This window comes from Corvus hawaiiensis, chromosome 28 (genome assembly GCF_020740725.1).
Source record: "Corvus hawaiiensis isolate bCorHaw1 chromosome 28, bCorHaw1.pri.cur, whole genome shotgun sequence".
Classification (NCBI taxonomy): domain Eukaryota; kingdom Metazoa; phylum Chordata; class Aves; order Passeriformes; family Corvidae; genus Corvus; species Corvus hawaiiensis.
Window position 1 is genome coordinate 5100558 of NC_063240.1, and position 20885 is coordinate 5121442.

Sequence of the window (20885 nt, forward strand, 5' to 3'; positions counted from 1 at the left end):
TCCCGGCTCCTGCTCTTCCCCCTGGGACACGCAGCATCCCGCCCCACCACCCCGGCACTCCAGGGGTCTCACCCAGGTCTGCAGCAGCTCGCAGCCCCCCAGGCACAGAGGGACCCGCCTGAGCCCTGACAAAGTGCCTGCAGCAGAGACCAGCTCCTGTTTATGTTGAAAGGTTGGGTTTTTTTTAAATAAAAGGTTTCAGTCTGAGAGCATCTGCATTAAAAACCGCACGGGAGGGGAGACGCTGATGGGCACCGGCTGCACTTGGACACCGCCCTGGTGCAGGATGCGGCCGTCAGAGTCAGCCCTGGCTCCAGCCTGGGCGATCAGATTGCTTCGGTGCTGGGTGTGCCAGGTGTGCCGGCTGTGCCAGGTGTGACAGCTCCCAGCCCAGCCCTGCGGCCATCACTGTGGCCTCAAAACCTTGGTCCCTATGAGTTCTGCAAAAAGGGCATTTCCAGCATCTAGAGATCCCACCAGAGTGCAAACCTGTGCACAAACATTCACTCACAAACACACACAATCCTGAGACCGTGCAGTCTCTCCCAGATGTGCTTCCCCCATGTCCCACGGACCCCAGTCCCTCTCCTCCACAGGGACGAGGAGGGTCCTGCCAGCACAGGGATGAGCAGCAGCACCAGGGGCACCATGGGCGGCCACTCCTGCTCCTTGCTGAGGGATCTGGGGGCATCACAGGGGTGCGTGGTGGACGCTGGGTGTGTGAGAGGTGACACTGTCCACTCCCAGGTGCTGGAGCATCTGCCACCTTCCTGCTGCCCCAGGGTCTTGGGGCTCCTGGGGGAACCGGCTGGGCTCCTCTCTAGAAACAGGGTCTTTATTTCCTTGCTCAGAAAAATAGATTCATTTCCAAAGTTAAAAAAGAGTTTAAAAAGAAGGAATGATGAAAGTGGAGGCTGGAATGTGGCTGGCAGCGGGGCTGTACATGAGATGGTGCAGACGGGGTTGAGCCGTCCTGCTCAGTAGCTCTCCTCCTCCTCATGGTAGTAGTGGTACCCGGGAGGGTCCCCGCTCTGGTCACCGGCGGCGTTGGCCACCTCGCCCTGGCTGCCCTGTGGGCAGTACTTGGGGTCGTAGATCTGGCGGCCGAGGCCAAAGACCTGACCGCTCTGGTTGGCGCCCTGGTTGGAGCCCATCTGCAGCGACATGGAGGAATTGTCACACTTCTCTGTCCCCATCTTGGCATCATAGATGTGTCTCCTGGTGCCGGGAGCTGTCATGCCCACCTGGAAGGAAGGACAGGATGGAGCAGGGCTCAGCTGTGGTCCCCCCCATCCCTCCCCAGCCCGGTGTGGGGGCTCACCTGGCTGGCACACTTGTTGGTGCCCATCTGGAGGCTGATGGTGGAGTGGTCCATGGGTGGCAGGATCTGATTTTTGGGGTCGTAGAGGTGCCTCCGGGTGCCATAGGCCGTCATGCCGGACTGGCTGGCACACTTGTTTGTGCCCATCTGACAAAGGGGTCTGGTGAGGAGTGTGTGCTGCCCCACATGTGCCCCTTCTCGCCTCGTCCCTGTCCCCTAGTGCTCCCTGACCCATCCCAGGCTCACAGCCATCGAGTGCTGGACACAGAGCCAAGACGGTCCCAGATCCCAAGGACACTTGAGGCATCTCAAGCCTCAGGTACCTCCAGCTGTGCTTGGAGCTGTGACACCACTGAGAATTTGATAGAATTGGGCACCCCTTGTCCAGCCCCCCCACCCTGGAACCCTGTGGGGCAGCCCACCTGCAGCCCGATCACGCACTGCCCAGCCTTCATCTTGGCCTCGTCGAAATTCCTCTGCTGCTTCTCTGAGTACTTCACACCGATGTCCACCCCGCTCTGCAGCCCCTTTGTCTTGGCCTGCCAGGAGTGGTCGTGAGGAAGGACAGGGGTCCCAGACCCCCCACCCTCTCCCTGGGCAGGGGGAACCGTGGGGTCCCACAGGCACCAGACCGAGCTGGAGGTCCCCACATGGCTGCAGCCGCTCCCAAGCTGCTCATCCCCCCGTGCTCACCATTCCCGCCAGCGCCAGCAGTGACACCTGCACCTGCGTCAGGTTCCCGCTCTCAAAAAGGTCGTTGGCCTCAAAGAGGTCCACGGGGTTCATGCCATAGCTGGCCATGGCCTTGATGAAGTTGGAGAGGTTCTCAAGCTGCGGAGAGGTAGAGGGGTGAGCCCCGGAGGGTGATGGCAGAGGGACAGCGGGTGGGTGGCAGCAGGGCTGCACCTACCTGGTGCCAGTTCTGAGCCGAGCGGTTGATCTTCCTCACCGAGTTGGGCTGCAGCTTGTTCATGAGCCTGGAGGGAGGCAGGGGGGACATGGGGCAGGAAGAGATCCCAAGGGGCCACAGGGCATGGGCCCCTTTTGGGAAGGTCCAGCCCAGGCCTCCCCCATGTGAGGCAAATTCCCCCCTCCAGGTCCCTCTTTGTCCTCAGGGCTCTCCCCAGACACAGAAGCTTTGGGGGTGACTCCAACAGGTCCCTCTGGTGCAGATCCAGCCCACCTTTCCCACAAGGTGGTGAAGGTCCCCTGGAGGGTTGGCATCCCCCATCCCCACCCAGCTGGAGTGGGGGCCATGTTCAGCATCGTCCCAGGACTCACTCGCAGAGGATCACCCCGTCCTTCAGCCCCTTCTGGAAGTCAGGTCCGATCTGTTTTCCTGTGACGCTCTCAATCCACGTCCGCAGCTCAGCCTCCTTCTGTGGGTCATATTTCTGGGCAAGCTGGGGGGGGGCAGTGGGGGGACAGCTCAGGCAGGGTGCAACATGCACCCCAAACCCCTCATGGGGACAGTTCCCCCCTCTCTGGGATGGGAACGGGGACAGGAGCACGAGGATGATGCTGCCAACAGACGCAGCAGCCTCTGAACCATTCCAAAAGTATGAGAAGGAACTGCCCATGGGATTAGGGGGAAGTGCCCCCCCGGATCTGTCCCTCCCTCTCCCCTGGAGCCCGTGGGAGCCCAGCTCCGAGCCCTGGGGGTCGTGGCCACGAGATGCTCTCCCTTTCCCTTCTGGCGAGGCCCAACCTCCGCCACAGATTCCTCGGTCACCGCGGCTATGCCAGGAATGTGGACGCCTCCTCCCAAATGGAGACCAGCTGCCAGGGCCGGCAGCATCTCCAGCAGCGTCGTCTCGGCCCTGGCCCGCAAGGGAAGGGAAAGGCCTCCTGGCCTGGGGTGGGGAAGGGCCTGGAAACCCCGAGTGCTGCCCCAGCCGAGCCCCTCCGATGCTCAGCTGGCACCTGGGGGTGGCCGCAGAGCAGCCACCAACCTCTCGCCCATCCTGTCCCTTCCTGGCCCCATTATGTGCTGGGGCCATGAGTCCTCAGGGATTCCAGCCACACAGTGGGATGGGCACAGTCCAGCCCAGCTATGTAGTAGGGAAATGCTCCGGCCCCAGTGGGGAGATTGACCAATGCAGGACACCAGATCACGCTCATGACGCCACGTGTGTCCTGGCTGGGGGATTTTACAGTCCCACCAGCTGATTTTCTGGAGCATGAGCAGCTGAAGCCTCTTCCCTCCCCACGGCCAGCCTGAGGGTTTCCCAGGGCATGGGGGGTGCATAGTGGACCAGCCCTAGAGGGATCCCACCACAGCCCAGTCGGCAAGGGCTTGCACAGACTGGGAGTGCGCCACTGGTCTAACTGGTTCCCAGTCGGTGATGTCACCTCCATCAGACACACCGGGGCAGTCGGACTGGCTCATCTCTTGCTGAATCAACACGAAGCACCGAGAGCACGCAGCGGCGAGGCCCCGGCGCGTGTCACCCGCTCTGCCGGGGCAGCCCAGCCCCGGGCAGGCCAGGGCCCGTCCGCTCCGTTACGAAATGCAAATCCCCTGCGAGGCCAGGTAAGGAGCTCTCGGCCACGGCCACCACATCCCGCCGCCACGGCCGTGGCAGCCACGTGCCCGTCACCACTTGTCCTTTCTCCTGCCTGCCCTGGCCCCGTCCAGGTGTCCCCGGGCAGAACACACACAAACGGGACCACCGGCCACCTGCCTGGGGCCGGGCACAGCCACCGACCACCCAGGCTGCTGTGTCCCCCTGTGCCCCCCGGCCCGGCAGGACCCCCGTGCACTGTCGAGGGCGCAGGAGGGTGCTGGCAGCTGCCTGAACCCCGCGGCACCCGGGTGCCTCCTAGGGATGCAAACAGCCGGAGGCTCCTATTCCTGTTCCCCCTTCCGGCCCCGCGGCACTCCGGCGGGAGAGTCACCGGGGCCGCGGGGACGCTGCCGGGTCGGAGCATCCCGCAGAGCGATGTGGAGCTGCGGGGAAGCAGAAAGTGGAGAAGTTTCGTGGAGCTGGTCCGGAGCCGCGGAGGACCGAGGCTATCGCCCCCAGCCCCGGGTGTGACGGGAACGGTGTCCCGCGGTTTTCCAGGGGCAGCGGAGCCATAGCGGCCACCGCACGGGAGACACCCAGCCCCGGTCCCCCATGACACCTCCCTGGGACCCTCTAGGCAGGCTCAGGGCGACCCGAGACTGGGAGCTCAGCTTCGACATCCCCAGCCCTCAGAGACCTCGGTACACTAGGTCCTTCGGTTCCGCATCGCCCCGGGAAGCCCCGGATTTCCATCCTCCCGGAATCCCCCAACTTCTCCACTCTCGGCCGGCTCTGCATGCCTGGGGCACACCGGAACCCCTCCCGGCTCTCCAGAACCCGGGATGCAACCGGGACGCCGCAGCAGCACCGGGATGCCCGGCTCTCCCGGGCGTCCAGGAGCACCGGCAGCCACAGCGCCCGGTGGCCCCGATATCCCCCAGCCCCCGCTTCGCCCCCGTCCGGTGGTCCCGGTACCGCCCGGCCCCCGCCGCGGCTCACCCGGTTCTTGACTTCGGCGGAGAGGCCGTAGGACGGGCCCTTGTTGAACTGGGAGCTGCTCATGGCGGGCAACGGAGCCGGTACCGGAGCGGGGAGAGGGCAGCGGGGCCGGTACCGGAGCGGGGTCGGGCGGGGCGGGGGCGGGGTCGGGCCCGGCCCCCCCGCGTTGATTGGACGGGGAGAAATGTCCAAATAAGGGCAGGAGCGGCCGGATCGAGCGGAGGGTCCTGAACCCCGACATTGGGACCTGGAGGGCACCGGGAGTCCGGGGCCAGGGCTGGATCCGTCCCGGGCACACGGGCACAGGGCACACACGCGCACTCGCCCGCGGGCAGACGCACACACCGACAGACGGGGACACGCGTGTGCGTCCCCGTACACAGGTGTGGGCACCCTGACCCACGGGCACGCGCTGTGCACACACACACACGCACCCCCGACCCACGGGCGCTGCCCTGCACACGAACAGCCACTCGCACACTCACTCACTCACTCATGCACTCAGACACTCACACGCACCTGCCTGCCCGCACCCACGGTCACGCACACACGCAGGACACGCGTACGCGTTCCCTCGTCCCCGCACCTCACGGATCTCCACCGATCCCCGACCCTGTCCCGCTCCTCTTGCCCTGACCCCCGCCATACCCGTGCTCTCCACGGGGCCAGCAGATGGTCCACGCGAGACAGCCCGGACCGGTCCCGCGGGGAGGTTCCGGGATGAAGCGGAGGGGACACCACCACCCCCCGACCGCCCGCGGGGCCGGCAGCCGGCCCCATGAGCAGAGGCCGGAGGTCCCCACGCAGCACCCGTGGCTGGGTGGGACTGTGCGTGTGCAAAGGCTGGTGGGGACAGGGGGCAGGGCAGTGACCCCAGCAGGCACCGCCACCGAGCCCACAGAAGGGCAGAGCCGGGAGCACCCCACGGGTGGGAGCCCAGAGCCCCCCATCCCACTTACCCCCACATCCCTGGACGGATGGACACCCCCAAACAGGGTGAACTCCCCAGAGGGTGGGGGTCCTACGGGGACCAGCACCGGTCCCAGAGTGGGGTACAGCCGCCCCACCCCTCTGTAAGCCCTGGGCTGAAGCACTGAAACCCCTTCAAATATCCCCAGGAGTGCCGGGGTCCCGCTGCCCCGCCGTGACCCAGCAGAGCAGCCAGGGTGCCCCTGGCCCCGGCCTCGCTCCTGGGTGCGCGTTTGGCTTTTCCTGTTTCAGGTCGGGCTGCGAAGCCGATGAGGAAACGAGGCGGCGTCACACGCGCCCTCCTGACACTGCGCCCCGCGAATGTGACCGGCGCCGTGAGGAGCCGGCACGGCGGCCGGGCCGAGCGAGGGGCTGAGGGCAGCGGCTCGGCCCCCCGGGAACGATGTTCTCCCGGAAGAAGCGGGAGCTGATAAAAACCCCCTCCATCTCCAAGAAGAGCCGGGCGGGAAGCCCCGTCCCACAGACCCTGCCGGTGAGTTCCTCCCCCCCCCGGCACCCCCGGCACGGTGGGGGTTGTAGGGGCAACAGCACCCACGGAACTGCTGGGAAGAGCCACAGGGTGGCAATGGGGACCTGGATACGTCCAGGAGGTCTGCGAAAAGGAGGGAAACGAGAAAGAACCCTACTCACTGGGCTGGTGGGGGGGAATTTTGCCCCAGATGAAGGGGACGGAGCAGCCGCCGAGGGAGGCGGGAGGGCAGGAAGGGACAGGGAGGAAACGGGGGGGCTGTAGCCGAGGGTTTGGGGAGGGCAGAGAGACTCCCAAACCTCTCTGGCGACTGAGGCGGGAGCGGGGCGACGGCAGGCTCGGCCAGCCCCGGTGCCTCGGCTCTGCCAGGTATTTATTTATTGACTTGTGGACCCCCCCCCCCCCCCGTGCCGGAGGAGCCAGGAGGAAACGCCACCGGCCGGGGCTCCCCAGCGCACCCCGCACTGCCCGCCCCGCGCCTGCGCCCCAGTCCCGGTGATTGGGGCGAGACCAGGCTGGCACGATGCGGCCGACGGCGACCCGGAGCCCACCCGCGGCTCCTTAGCAGGGGACACCCGTCCCCATCCCCGGCCCGACTCCCCGGCAGAGGGGCCTATGGGTGGCGGCCAGCGGGATGCTCGGCCGGGCTGCGGGCAGGAAAAGCTACAGCCCCTCGGCGGCGGCGGGCAGAGCCCACCCGCCCCAGCGCTCCCTGGACTCGCTGCCCCGCACGCCCGCCGTGAGGCTGACGGTACGGCCGGGGGCACCCCGGGGCGCCGGAGGGAGGGACGGGGGTCGCCGGGGCCGCTGCATCCCGGGAGGACCGAGACAGGGCTGGGGTGCCCCCAGGCATTTTGGGGTGGGGGCCTTTGTGCCCCCTTGCAGCCCCGTGGTGGTCTGGCCCCCTGTGGGGCTGGGCTTCCCCGTTCGCCCTCGCCCGCGGAAGCCTCGTGCTCTCGGCGCTCCGCTTCTGCTCCGCCGGAGCCAAAAACGCTTCCGGCAGCGCCCGGCCAGGGATGCTCAGACCCTGCGCGTTCGTGTCACACCGGGTGCCAAGGAGTCACTGGTGGGAGCTGCTGGGGGGGCTGAGGGGCTACAGGGTCCCCTCCCCACACCTGAGGACTCTTTGCTGGATGTGTGGCCCTCAAGACATGCACAGCCCTGGACAGAGCCGGTACCAGCCCCTCCCTCAGTGCGATTTTACCCCTAGAAATTTGGGGCTTCCTCCATCTGTAAAATACCTTCAAAGCCCCCAACAGCAGCCTGGGAGGTGTCCCTGTCTCTGCCTCCTCCCCCAGCAAGGGAGCAGCTGGAAAAGAGGAAGTGATGTGCGGGCTGGATCCTGCGCCATTTGGCTGTGCTGGGGTCCCCAGCCCCCTGGGATGGGCAGCCTCATCACAGTGGGTGCTGGAGTGGACAAGCAACGTCACCCACACGGTCACTGTGTGCCCCTCATGACAAACACAGACCCAGAGGGGCTGGCAAGGACTGGTGGGGGCAGCCAGGCAAGTGCCCAGACCCTGCCCAGTCTCCCAAGACGGTCCCCAAAGGTGATCCCTACCTGGGGAAACTGAGGCACAACACAGCTGCGGGGCTTGGCACCAGCCCCCCAAGGCAACAGCTCCCCAGGCTGGTGGTATGATGGGTCCTGGGGTGCTTCCCTCTCTGGGGTCCCCGCCATGCTGGCTGTGCCCTCAAACTCATCCTTGCTCCCCAGGACCTCTCCCGCAAAGATTGCCTGGAGGCGCCGGGCTCCAGCGTGGGGGAGCAGCCCCCGGCCAGCGCCAAGCTCAGCAGCAGCCCCAGCGCCGTGGGCACCCTGAAGCGCCCCACCAGCCTGAGCCGCCATGCCAGCGCCGCCGGCTTCCCCCTGCACGCAGCCCCCCGCGCCGTGCCCAAGGGCCACAAGACTCCCCTTTGCTACAGCCCGATGGAGGGCGGGGAGGGTCCCTTCATCGACTCCGAGGACATCTCCCAGATGCTGGCGGATGTCGCCCGCTTTGCCGATGCGCTGGAGAAGCTGCGGGATGTGGTGCTGCGCGATGGTGAGTGCCCACCCCGTGCCAAACACCTGCATCACAGCACCCCGAGACACACCCCACCCGTGGGTGGGAGTCTCTGCCTGGGTCAGAGGGCACCAGGACCCCCAGGGGACGTGCAGCAGCAGTCAGAGGTGGTGGGTGAGCGGTGGGTGGCTGCTGGAGCTCGGAGCCGGGATAACGTGGCTTCCTGCCACGAGCTATTTTCATCCGCCCGTTTTCCTGTTTACAGCGCGGCGCTGCCAGCCGCCTGCCAGGGCCCCCCGAACCCCGCAGGGTGCTGGGCACGGCCCCCCAGCCCGCCAGGGTGGCCAGCAGGATGGGGCTGGGTGGTCTGCGGGCTCATGAGCAGCTCTCCTTGACCGAGAGGACACAGGGAATGCCTTGAACCTGTGGTCTGGGGGCATGTGACACCATGTAGTCAGTCCTGGTTGTGCAGAAACCCCTTCCTGACCCCGAGCTGGGGGCTGGGATGGGGAGGGGGCTTTGCCTGGCTGGGCAGTGGGTGCTGATCCCCCATCCCAGCGCTTGCCTGAGGGAAGTTCCCCATTTCCTAACCGGGCTGTCAGTCCCCAGCCCTCGCCCTACACTGGGGGGTGCTGACCAGCCCCCTGGGCTGGCAACTGGAGCCCACAGAGGGGAGGGTCTGGGGGGGGACCTGTGGGATGCAGCAAGCCTGGCTGGACCAGGCACATCCCTCCCAACTGGGAGCGTCCATCCGGCAGGAGGGAGGGAAGGAAATGGAGGAAATTCCCAAACTGCTTTCAAGGGAAAAAGCTACTACGGAGGAAAAAATGCCTCAAAGGTCAGGCTGCCCCTCAGCCAACACCAGGCTGGGCAGGAGACACACGGCCATGGGTGTGGGGAGGTGCTGGACAAGCAGGATGTGGCCATGCCAGGCCTGGAAGCCCCGAGGGCAGGGGGATTTGCTGCATGGTCTGGGAGATGGCCTGTCCCTGCCTGGGATGTGGCTGGCAGGGGGTGGCTGGGAGGTAAACAGGGCAGGGACAGGGATGCAGAGCAGAGACACGGGGCAGGGACACGGGACAGGGACACAGGGCAGGGACGTGGGACAGGGGTGCAGCATCTCAGCCCCCCTCTCTTGCAGACTCCAAGGAGCCCCAGCGGCCGCTGGCCCACGAGTGCCTGGGTGAAACCCTGCGCATCCTGCGCCAGGTCATCAACAAGTACCCGCTGCTCAACACCCTGGAGACCCTGACAGCCGCTGGGACCCTCATCTCCAAAGTCAAGGGTGAGACAGTGGGGCTGGGAGCTCTGTCCCACTCCCCTCCTGCCCCACAGTGGGATGGGGGGATTGGGGAACTCATGGAGGGGCTGCCGGCAGTGGGGCTGCCCCATGGACCGGCAGAGAGGGTGAAAGTGTCGTCTGCCTCTTGCTGTGGTTCAGCTTTAAGGATGCTGTAGTGTCAGAAATGACAGATCCTGCCCGGGGGTTTCCAGGCACAGCCACAGGAAAAACACGGAAATAATCAGACCCTGCTCCTGGCAGCCTCTCATGTTTATGGAGCGGGATCTGGGAGGTTAGATCCCAGCTGGGCACCACCTCCCACCACTGTCACCCACGGGAAGGGGGCGGCTGCACCTACCAGAGGCACAGCACAACCTTCTGAGTCACCCGTGGCTTCCTGGACACCAACCAGGAACTGCAGGGGACAGGAAGCTCATGACGGGTGGCAGGAGGGCTGCCATGGGGCTGGTCCCACACAGGAATGGGGGGGAGTGGGCTTGGAGCAGACCCCAGCCCCACCCCAAGGAGCTGAGCTGGGGTCTGCCCAGGAGCCCTGGCCACTGGTGTCCCGTGGTGTGGGAGCCTGCCAAGGGCTGTTGGCCCCGGTTCCTGCTGCTGGTGATGGTTCCTCTTTTGGCTGCGGGCAAGAGCCCTCCTGGAGGAGTTCATCCTGCTTGGAGAGGGGGCTGGAGGAGCCATGAGGCAAGGCAGGCAGTGGAACAGGTCCAGCAGCACTTTTCCAGCAGCCCTGAGTAACGGGAATAAACAGAAACACGAGCCAAGGGATGCTGTCAGGGAAGTCAGTCCTGGGAAGGAGGAGGGGGAAACTGCTGCACTGGAAAAATCCATCATCTATACGGATGATCTTTCCCACTGCTCCCTTGACTCACCCCAGCCCCAAAGCCCCCTTGATACCAGCATGAGCTGGCAGGTTTTTCCTGCTGAGACAGGGACAGGTGCTTGTGCCAACAGGGCTCCCACATTTCCTCATCTCCAGGTTTCCACTACGAATCCAACAATGAGGCGGACAAGCGGGAGTTCGAGAAGGCCATCGAGACCATCGCTGTGTCCTTCAGCAGCACGTAAGGGAGTTTGGGCAGCCATCCCCCAGGGGCAGCCCGTGTCACTGTCCCTGTGCTGAGCCCGGCCATGCTCCTCTCCCCACAGGGTGTCCGAGTTCCTCATGGGGGAGGTGGACAGCAGCACCATCCTCTCCATCCCACCCAGCGACCAGAACCAGGTGAGTGATGCCCAGATGCTCCCACCACGTGGGGCTCAGGATCACTCAGGGCTCTGGCTGCTCCCCTCAGCTCTGGTGTGGGCCCAGAGCAGGCTGTTGCTCTGGTGACAGTCCTGTCAGCTCCCGGGCACAGCTGAGTTCCAGCAGTGGCCAAAAGACTCCAGCAGCTCCGGCTTCCATCCTTCCGCCAGCCCCTCCAGCTGCTCCCCATCCTCTTGGCTGACCACTCCCTTTTCTTTCCCAATTCCCAAAGACTATGGAGAGCCTCTATGGGGGGATTCCTGGGCCTGGAGGAGACGGTGTGCCCTCGGGCATGGACAGCTACGACACAGGTAAGCAGGATGAGTCTGGGTGAGGGTTTGGGGTCTGTGCAGGAAGCAGCACCTTCCCCATCATCGCTGCCATCCTGAGCCACACGCGGCTCCTCAGCTGGGAAAAGGCAGCAGAGCTGGTGGCACCAGGGCTGGCATGGAGCTGGAGGGGTTTGCGCTGGAAGCTCACGGAGTGTCCGTCCCACTGCAGCCTGTCCTCCGGCCGAGGAGGTGGACGTGATGCTGCAGCGCTGTGAGGGGGGCGTGGACGCTGCCCTCCAGTACGCCAAAACCATCTCCAAGTACATGAAGGACCTGATTGGATACCTGGAGAAAAGGACCACACTGGGTGAGTGGGGGGGCAGCAAGTGGGTCCCTTCTGGAGCAGGGCTGAGCCACGGGACAGGTTGAGGTCCCTCCCGGGGGGCCTCACTCCTCAAGTTCCTGATTTATTTTTCAAAAGGAGATTGGGTTCCATCAGGGAAATCCCGGTGTCTTGTGTCTTTTCACTTCCAACCTTTTCCTTCCAGAGATGGAGTTTGCCAAAGGGCTCCAGAAGATGGCAAACAGCTGCAAGCAAACCATCAGCCAGGAGGTAAGTCCCCAAGTCCCTGAAGCCCCCAGTGCCAGGCTGGATCGGGAGCCAGCCACCCTGGAGAGCCCTTTCCATGTGCCCCAGCTCAGGAGAACATGGGGGCAGCTCTCCAGAGCTCTGCCTGGAGAAATTCAGGATGGGGCTTTTACCAGCAGCAGTCACCAGCCCCACCTTGCCTCTGGCTCTTTCTCCCTGAAGGATGCATCTCCTTGGGCTCGTGTGGGGTGCTGGGGCTCAGGGAGATGTGTTTTCCCTCTCCCCAGACCAACATGCCTTTCCTGTCCATCTACCTGCTGGCCCTGGAGCAGGACATGGAGCATGGGACCTCAGTTCTGCAGGCAGCCAACACCTTGCAGCACCAAACCTTCCTCCAGGTGAGGGGACAAAAGGTCCTTCCAGGGCTGGAGGTCCTGGCATTGCAGAGGTGGCTCTTCCTTAGCTCAGTCCAGAGGGAACCTGCATCCAGCACTTCCCAGGCTGTGGATTTTCATCCCTGGCACAAACCAGCGCCTGTGACCTGTCCTGGGAGTGACAGTGACCACCACAGGGCACTTCTCCTTGCAAAGTCATGGCGAGGGCAGAGCAGGAGTGCTCAGCTCAGGGCATCACGGGGCTGTTCCTCCCTCTCTTGCCATGCAGCCGCTGATGGTGAGACGCCTGGAACACGAGAAGCGCAGGAAGGAGATCAAGGAGCAGTGGCACCGAGCGCAGAGGAAACTGGTGAGTGACTGGGTTTGTGTTCCCAATCCCAGCCTGGAGCAACCCATGACACGTCCTCCTCTGAGCACGCTGGGCACCCTGCCCCTCTCCAGAGGCGTCGGGTGCCTCTGCTGTGCTGGAGGACCCTGGCAGGAGCTGGTGACCCCCTTGCTGGGCTCCATCCTCACCCTGGCTCTCCCTGGCAGCAAGAGGCGGAGGGGAACCTGCGCAAGGCCAAGCAGACGTACATGCAGCGCAGCGAGGAGCACGACAAGGCCAAGTACATGGCGGTGAAAGCAGAGGAGGAGCAGCAAAACACGACCAGCAGCATCACCACCAAAGCCCTGGACAAGAAGAGGCGGCTGGAAGAGGAAGCCAAGAACAAGGTGACGGCTCTGGAGGGGCCTCCTCACTCCTGCTGTTCCCTGAGCCGTGTGGATGAACTGAGCCCTCCCCATGATCCTCAGGAATGCCCGGACAAAGCGGGTCCAAGGGGCTGTTCTTACTCTCCTCACCTCTGAGCTGTTCCCATGCCTTGCTCTCCCAACTCCCAGGCAGAAGAGGCCATGGCCACGTACCGCACCTGTGTGGCTGATGCAAACACGCAGAAGCAGGAGCTGGAGGACACCAAGGTGAACTCCCTGCGGCAGATCCACGAAGTGATCAAACAGACTGACCAGGTTGTCAAGTCGGTGAGTGGGGCTGGGTTGGGGTGTCCCCAGGGCAGGAGGTGGCTGTGCCCTGCTCTGGAGGGCTCAGAGCTGCCTCCCAGCAGAGCTGGCTGAGCTGCCTCTATTCCAGCAGGGGTTTGGGTGCAGATGCAGAGCTCCCCTCTCCCTCGTGCCCAGAAAAGCGCTGCTCCACGCTCCTGATTTCCTACCTAACCTGGAGCTCCTCCCGTGCCAGCCCACCAGGCTCACACCTGTCCCTCTCCACGTCGCTTTTAGGCCACCATCTCCTTCTACCAGCTCATGCACATGCAGACGGCGCCGCTGCCCGTGAACTTCCAGACGCTGTGCGAGAGCAGCAAGCTGTACGACCCGGGCCAGCAGTATGCGTCCCACGTCCGGCAGCTGCAGCGCGGCGACGAGCCCGACGTCCAGTACGACTTCGAGCCCTACGTGTCCCACAATGCCTGGTAAGGGAGGAGAGGGTTCGTTCCTGGGTAATGCTCCAGCTCAGCCACGTTCCCTTTGTTATCTCCTGCTGCCCACGCTCTCCTGCAGGAGCCAGGATGCTTTCAGCATTCCTGAAGGCAGCTCCTGCTGGGAATGCTAGGGCTGGACCAGCTGGGAATTGCCCTTCTTCAATGAATGAGACAGGCTGTTGAGTATTTAAGAGACTCTGATTCCCAAGGCTGGTGGATGGCAGCCATGGATAAGGTTCCCAAGTGTCCTTCCTTCCCGTCCACCTTCCCATTTCCCCCTTCAGGTCTCCCTTTACTCGGGCACGGAAGGGCAGCTTCAATGCCAGCGAGTTCTCCACAAGTGCCGAGGGGGCTGGGGCCGGCTCAGAGGGAGCAGCAGGAGCCAAGGAGTCACCGAGCGGGGCCGGGGCGGCTGAGCGGAGAGGTGAGCCTGGAGCCCCAAAGTTCTCCATCACATGCCCCACATCCCCCCAGGCAAGAGCAGAGTGGGACCCCCAGGGTACCGGGAGCTTTGCTGGCAGCAGCAGGAGGGGCTGGGAGCCTCCCAGCCTGGATTTCCTGAAGGACACTAAATCAGATCTGTGCCATTTTGCTCCCTGACAAACCATTGCTCTGACAAACCATTCCAATCTCCCCTTGCTGGGTGTCACTGGATGCACCAAACCCCACCAGCAGCTTCCCCCAGTCATCCCAGTTTCTCCCAGCATCCAGGCTGTTCTCCAGCTATTCCCTCCCGAACACAGACAGCAATCCCAACGGACTGTGTGTTCTCTCTGCAGGTGGGAGGGGACACCAGGTCCATAAATCCTGGCCAACCTCTGTCGCTGATGCTGACAGCAACCTGGATTCCAACACAGGTAGATATGGGAACAGCCCAGGAGCCCCTCCCAGCACAGCCAATCTAAACCCAGAGCTTCCCAGTTAGGCAGGACTGTCCCCTGTTTTACCTGCCCTGTGAGAACACTGTTCTCACCGACTGTGCTGATCCCAGTCTCCAGTGGGATAGGGTGGGATTTGATGGGACGGGGTGAGCTCTCAGAAGAGAAGCAGCTTTTCAGGTGATTCACTGCTCTGTGGGTTTTCCTTGAACAGGTGAATTTGGCCACAAGCTCCAGCGGCTGTCATCCAACGGCACCGCATCCTCCAGTGAGGAGCTGGAGGAGAAGGACGGGACCACCACCCCCTTTGAGCAGAGTAGGTGACAGGGTGGGAGGTGACAGTGCTGCTGCCACACGCCCCACCACAGCAGAGCTCCCAAATCCAGTAGTTCTGGAGGCAAATCCAACAATTGCTGGAGATTCCTGATGGTGTCCCCAAGCAGTGCTGCCTTCCCCGAGGGATGAGCCCTGCTCAGACCGGTGACAGTGACAGTCCTGCCGTGCCTGACCTCACATTTCCTTTTCCGTAGGCATCAACGGGATCACCCCGGAGCTGGCGACTCCCACGGGGCCCTTCCGGAATGTTGGCTTGTCCAAGGCTGCCCAGACCCATCGGCTGAGGAAGCTCCGTGCCCCTTCCAAATGTCGAGAGTGCAACAGCTATGTGTACTTCCAGGGAGCCGAGTGCGAGGAGGTGAGCTGGGAGAACTGGGGGTGGAACCCAGCTCTGATCATGGTCAGGAGGACATTTCTCCCGTGGGGAGGGTTCCAGGTGGAAAATGTGGCTTTCCCTGGGTCCTGCAGCATCCTCAATGCATTTTTCCTGTCTCCCACCATGCTCCGAGCGGTGCCTGGTGTCTCTGTGGCTGCCCCCCACCTCCACGTGTTCCCCTCTCTCTTCCAGTGCTACCTGGCCTGCCACAAGAAGTGCCTGGAGACCTTGGCCATCCAGTGTGGGCACAAGAAGCTCCAAGGGAAGCTGCAGCTCTTCGGGCAGGACTTCATGAAGGCGTCTCAGGGCAGCCCGGATGGGATCCCCTTCATCGTCAAGAAATGCATTTCGGAGATCGAGAAGCGGGCCCTGAAAACCAAGGTGAGTCACACTCCCCTCTCCTCCTCCTCCTCAGCTGGCTGAGCCACAGGATCTTGGAAGGGTCCTCTGGAAAACCAGCAGGCTCCATTTCAGATTTCCATGGGGCAGGGAGCCAGGGATGAGCTTGGCCCAGATAACCCAAACTCTGCCCTTGGAAACTCACCTCTCCTGCCTCCTGCTTTCCTATGAAGCAGGAACGACTGAGCTGGAAGGAGATCTCCCAAAATGACTTCCCTGAGGGATTTCCCACCCCAAGAGGAGAGGGTGGGAGCACACAGCGAACACGAAGAGGAACCTCTCCTCTCACTTCAGCTCCGCTTTTCTTTCTTTCACAGGGCATCTACCGAGTTAACGGCGTCAAGACCCGCGTGGAGAAGCTTTGCCAGGCCTTTGAGAATGGGAAGGAGCTGGTGGAGCTGTCCCAGGCCTCCCCCCATGACATCAGCAACGTCCTGAAGCTCTACCTGAGACAGGTGAGGTGCTGGTGGTGCCTCGTGGCAGGGGAAGGAGGGGAGGTGGCCAGAGGAACCAACCTGGCCGGAGGAATTCTGCACAAATTGGGCTCAGTGACTGGGTGGGAGGGGAGGGGTCCTTCCCAGGGGGGAGTGGGTTGGCCTTGGAGATGGGGCCACAGTGACCCCCCCCAGCTCATCCCACACAGCGTCACTGCGGTCACAGCCGCACAACAGCGACCTGCCCGAGCTCCAAACAAGGAACGCTCCGCCCCTTCCAACTGGGGAACTGGCTACCCAAAAAGGGAAGGGGCCAGCAAAGGTCACCCTGCACAGGCTGAGTCACGTCCCCATGGGGTGGGCTCTGCCCCTGGAGTCAAACTGGGGTGGGTTTTAGTGAGGTCTCTGCCCCTTGGGCACCTTGGAGTGGGGCTCAGTGGGATCTCTGCCCCTCAGGTCACTCTGAGGGGGGCTCAGAGGGATCTCTGTCCCTCGGGCCACCCCAAGGTTGGCTCAGCCCCAGCACCCCCCACCCCGTACCCAAACTGCCGTTGCAGACAGTGTCACCCACATCCTCCAACAGCCTCCACCGCAAGGCAGGAGCGAAGAGGAAGCTGCTTCTCTCTTGCAGGCAGCCGTGGATTAACTCTTTGTGCTGCTTTTCTCTGTAACTCCTCCGAAGGGCAGCTCTGTGTTACCTCACAGGGGAAGCCGTGTCCTTGGGCTCCTGCACATCAGGAGTCAAGGACTCTGAGTTGCCTCCGGGGTTTCTCCAAAGAAAAGCAGAATGGAATGAGAGGGGGAAATCAGTGCTGAGCCCCGACCTGACCCCTCGCTGCAGAGAAATGGGTTAAAGTCCTTCCCTAAAGGGGTAGATGGAGTGAACCTGCTCTGCTGTGAGGCAGCCTGTCCCCAAAACCTCAATTTAAGCCGCTCTGAAAACATCCCCAGCCATGTGGAACACCCAGCAGTTAATACCAGCCCCGTCTGCTTCACACAAACTTCAAAGCAGTTTCCCCCGCCGCAGCCCCACCTCTGCACATCCTGTGCCCTTCACATCCTGCCTCCCCCACCCAGAACTACCCATCCCTGTCATCTTCCCAGCCAGCCCCTGTCCACTGGGGAGCCTGCAGCTGGGCCCACCCCAGCCAGGGATTTTCCAGGAAAAAAAGGGAATCCCTGCACCTCAACCCAGCAGGGAGCACCCGTGGGTGGATCAAACGCCGCTTGAGGCTTGAGCTTCACAAGTGCTCCTTGGCCAGGCCTAATGAGGCTGGATTGACATGCTCCAGGAGATGGATAAATAAGTATCACCTCTGGGGAGAGGTTTGTGGCACTGCAGGTCACAGACTCATGGAATCCTGAAGTGGAAGGGATGTTAAAAGTGCTCCAAGCCCTCTCCAAGCTGGCCTGGAGCACTTCCAGGGATGTTTCCTCACTGTAGAAATGCCCCAGGTGTCCCCAGCTCAGCAGCTCAGCACAGGTCCAGGTCTGATGGAGGTGGGAGCTGCTTGCAGGACTGGGATCATTTCTCTTTCTTCTCTTCTCTTCTCTTCTCTTCTCTTCTCTTCTCTCTCTCCCTGCAGCTGCCAGAGCCCCTCATGCCCTTCCGGCTGTACAATGAGCTGATGGGGCTGGCCAAGGAGAGCCTGCAGGGTGGCGAGGTCAAGGGCCGGAGCGGGAAGGGCGGCCCCGAGCTGGTGGACAGAGGAGCCGACACTGACCAGGTGGTGCTGACCCTGGTGTTGAAGCTGAGGGAGCTGCTGAAGGAGCTCCCCAGCGAGAACATGGCCACGCTCCAGTACCTCCTGCAGCACCTGAGGAGGTGAGAGGGGCATAGCCAGAGCTTGTGTGGCTGCTGGGTACCTTCCCTTTCTCCCCTGGGGTGGGGAGGTGAGCGCAGCCTCTTCACTGGAGTCAGGCCCATGGTTGCAGCTGCTTCTCTCCCCCTCCTGAGGCTCAGGTGCTCCAGCCCAGCATCTCCCCCAGCCCTGCCCATCCACCCCTCTCCCTCCTTGCTCTCACGAGCGGTTCCTCCACCTCCCACCCAGGATCATGGAAGTGGAACAGGACAACAAGATGACCTCCGGCAACCTGGGCATCGTCTTTGGGCCAACGCTGATGCGCCCCAGGCCCACGGATGCCACGATTTCCTTGTCCTCGCTGGTGGATTATCCCCACCAAGCTCGCATCATCGAGGCACTCATCATCTTCTACCCCACCATCTTCGAGCACAAGGACGTGGCAGCACCAGCTGAGCCGGGCAGACGTGGCTCAGGTGCCACGGAGGAGGTGGCCAGTGGTGCTGAGCAGGTAGGAGTCTCCAGGGAAGGGGGGGACTCTCAGGGGATGCTCCATGAACCTTCTGTGGAGTCAGCTCCCAGGGAATGAGAACTCTCCTCCGTGCCCTCACCACCGTCCCTGTTCCCTCCCAGGCCCACGCAGGCTCCCAGCCCGCGGCTCCTCTTGGCACCAGCCCCTACCTGGAGCTGCCTTCGGAGAAGGGGAATTTGGCTTTCAGTGCTGACTCACTCGCAGGTCAGTGAGAGGCACTGGGGGTTCCTGGCGGGCGCAGGTCCCATGGGAGGCATGGGGGGCACGCAGACCCTTCCCCTGCCCCGGGGGCCACAGGTTTGCTGCTGACACTGCAGTGCTGGGCTGGAGGGTGGCACAGAACTCCTCTGTCCCACAGAGTCCGGCGACCGCTCCGTGGACTCCGACTCGGAGCTGGAGGACAGTGGGGAGCCACGGACACACCTGACCAAGCAGGGGAGTGAGACCAGCACGGAGGAGGTTCATTTCTGCGACGAGGGGAGCGAGGGGCCGTGGAGCCGGAGCTGCAGCGTGGGCCAGTCAGACACGGAGGGCTCCGCTCCCCGCTGCTGCAGCCCTGGGGACGAGCAGAGTGACACAGAGGAAGCCCCCGAGAGCCGCAGCCCTGCCACCCCCAAGGATGCCACAAACCAGCCTGGCACCCCTCGGGGCCACGGCAGCCATGAGCTGCAACCCCGGTTCATCTAAGCCACCGGACAGGACCACCACGGACACTGGGATGGACAAAGGGGTAAATCCCAGAGGCTGCCCAGGACACTGGAATGTGGAGGGGTAGGAGGGATGTGGGAGCCCAGGGGGGTTTGGTGTGTCAGCTGCAGGCGAGTCCTGGCTGATTCCTGGCTGGAGCTTTCACACAAAACCCCCGACTCCCTCGGTGCCCGGCTGGGAAATGGGGTCACAGCCTGCCAGGACCCCTGGCTCAGCTGGGGCCATCAAGGACCTTCCCTGGGAGGCAGCTGCGGCTAGGCAGACCCTCCTCTTGTTCAGGACTTAGAGGGAACCCAGGGCTGTGCTGTGCCTGGTGTCTTATTTTTTCTGAGCTCCTGAATCCCTAAATCCCACACCTGTGCTGTGAGATCGAGGTTGGATGAGTTGAAGGACCTGGTCATCCTCGATGGCTGAGGCTGGAAGGGAGCCAAGGCTGCCAGGGTGATATAGGGACAATGCCTCAAGATGGGCAGGAGAATGGCACCACGGGGACAGACGGACCTGGAGGCAGCCCCCTGGGACAGGGACACGGCCGGAGCAGCGCTGGGGTTGGGATGGAGCCCCTGCACCATCTCACCCCGAGCCAGGCTTGGCTTTGGTGCTGTGCTGTCTGCCAGGCTCTCAGGGGATGTGCCTCACTGACACCTGACTGAACTAAACTTTCCTGCCCCAAAACCTCAGCACTGCGTGGTCCTGGCCCAGCTGATGGTATCTGCATTGCTGCTTGGATTGACGGGCATTTGAATTGACAGACATTGATGGATGGGCATTTCCCTCCTTGGCAAGAGCCATGCAAGGAGCAGCCACAGGCTGTGGGCAGCCTCAGGGCAGATTTGCCTGGCTCCAGAGTCTTGAGCCCTGCTGAGCTCTCAGGGTTTGGTTGTACAGTCATTTAATCTCCAAAAAGCTGCGCTGCAAGTCCAGGACTAACCCCTCTGCTCTTGGAGCTGGGCAAGGAGCAGGGCCCCATGAGGAAGTGCCTCTTCCTCCTCCTCAGGGCCACCACAGCCTGGATCCAGCCCCAGCCAGTATAACCTTGAGCTTCCTTTTCTGTAAAGACATGAATCAACCCTTCAACAAGACTCCACTACCTCTGCTGGCTAAGAGACTAAAGCCAAAAAGTGGTTTCGTTTTTTTTAAAGCTGTGAGACTTTCCTGCACTGAGGCACAGAGAAACAAGTAGAGTTTTAGCTTGGAATGAGCTGAGAGCCTTCTCTGTTCTCCTGCTTGTGGGAGACAGACCAGGTGGTGTTGGGGGGGTCTCCGACACCTTGGTACTGCAGAAGCAGGCAATGGACGGGAGGTTTGAGCCCTCTGAAGTCGATGGAGAACCCATCTCAGCAAAGGTACATGAACCCAGGTTAACTCATGAGTTTGGAACTGAGCCAGGGAAGAGCTGGAGACCCCCAGGAGCTGTTCTGCCCCGGCCAGCTCTTCCACAGGATAGCTGGATTTTTCCAGGGCAGCAGGAGGATGTGGCACTGCTGCTGCCACGGCGGTACCGCGTGCGTGTGAGGGTGGGTGAGGATGATGAGGGCGAGTGCGAGCGAGAGAAGGGGCTAAAGCTGTGCTTGAGCTTCCTTCGGCAGCAGCTCCCTCGTGGTTGTGTCGATTCTGTGTTTGTCCTGACAGGCCTGAGCTGCTGCACGGCGCTGCCTTGTGTCTTGCTGTGTTCACATTGACAAGCTTCCGAAAAACCAATAAAACCAGTGTGTTCTGACCCACGTTTGTCCTGGGGATCTGGGGCTTCCAGGCTCCCCCAGCTGCAGGAAACATCCAAGTCCAAGTGTTTCTGGCAGGAAAAGTGAAGTTTAAAAGCCCCCCCAGAGTCCTGGGATAAATTAAAATGAGCGT

At 62.7% G+C, this 20885-nt stretch overlaps 2 protein-coding genes across 4 annotated transcripts; one reads left to right on the top strand and one right to left on the bottom strand.

Annotated features, from left to right (window-relative positions):
* Positions 1 to 819: 819 nt before the first annotated feature.
* Positions 820 to 4969, bottom strand: CNN2 (calponin 2). Its single transcript, XM_048288278.1, has 7 exons — positions 4828 to 4969; positions 2603 to 2724; positions 2232 to 2298; positions 2015 to 2152; positions 1744 to 1860; positions 1322 to 1468; positions 820 to 1244 (listed from the first exon to the last, which is right to left on the bottom strand). Exons 1-7 carry the CDS (start codon positions 4888 to 4890, stop codon positions 978 to 980), a joined length of 921 nt encoding a protein of 306 aa, XP_048144235.1. The 5' UTR covers positions 4891 to 4969; the 3' UTR covers positions 820 to 977.
* Positions 4970 to 5783: 814 nt separating this feature from the next.
* On the top strand, positions 5784 to 20753 carry ARHGAP45 (Rho GTPase activating protein 45). 3 transcript variants are annotated; one of them, XM_048288079.1, is made up of 23 exons: positions 5784 to 6289; positions 8004 to 8331; positions 9434 to 9577; positions 10572 to 10656; positions 10742 to 10814; positions 11068 to 11146; positions 11337 to 11474; positions 11656 to 11720; positions 11984 to 12094; positions 12360 to 12440; positions 12626 to 12805; positions 12974 to 13111; positions 13367 to 13557; positions 13851 to 13990; positions 14346 to 14423; positions 14659 to 14760; positions 14975 to 15138; positions 15349 to 15537; positions 15873 to 16010; positions 17576 to 17814; positions 18041 to 18302; positions 18425 to 18527; positions 18682 to 20753. In XM_048288079.1, the coding sequence occupies exons 1-23, from the start codon at positions 6200 to 6202 to the stop codon at positions 19008 to 19010; spliced, it is 3447 nt and encodes a 1148-aa protein (XP_048144036.1). In that variant the 5' UTR covers positions 5784 to 6199; the 3' UTR covers positions 19011 to 20753. The 3 variants fall into 3 exon arrangements, with proteins under 3 accessions (XP_048144036.1, XP_048144037.1, XP_048144035.1); XM_048288078.1 differs by lacking the exon at positions 5784 to 6289 and adding an exon at positions 6782 to 7037; XM_048288080.1 differs by lacking the exons at positions 5784 to 6289; positions 14659 to 14760 and adding an exon at positions 6781 to 7037.
* The last annotated feature ends 132 nt before the right edge of the window (positions 20754 to 20885 follow it).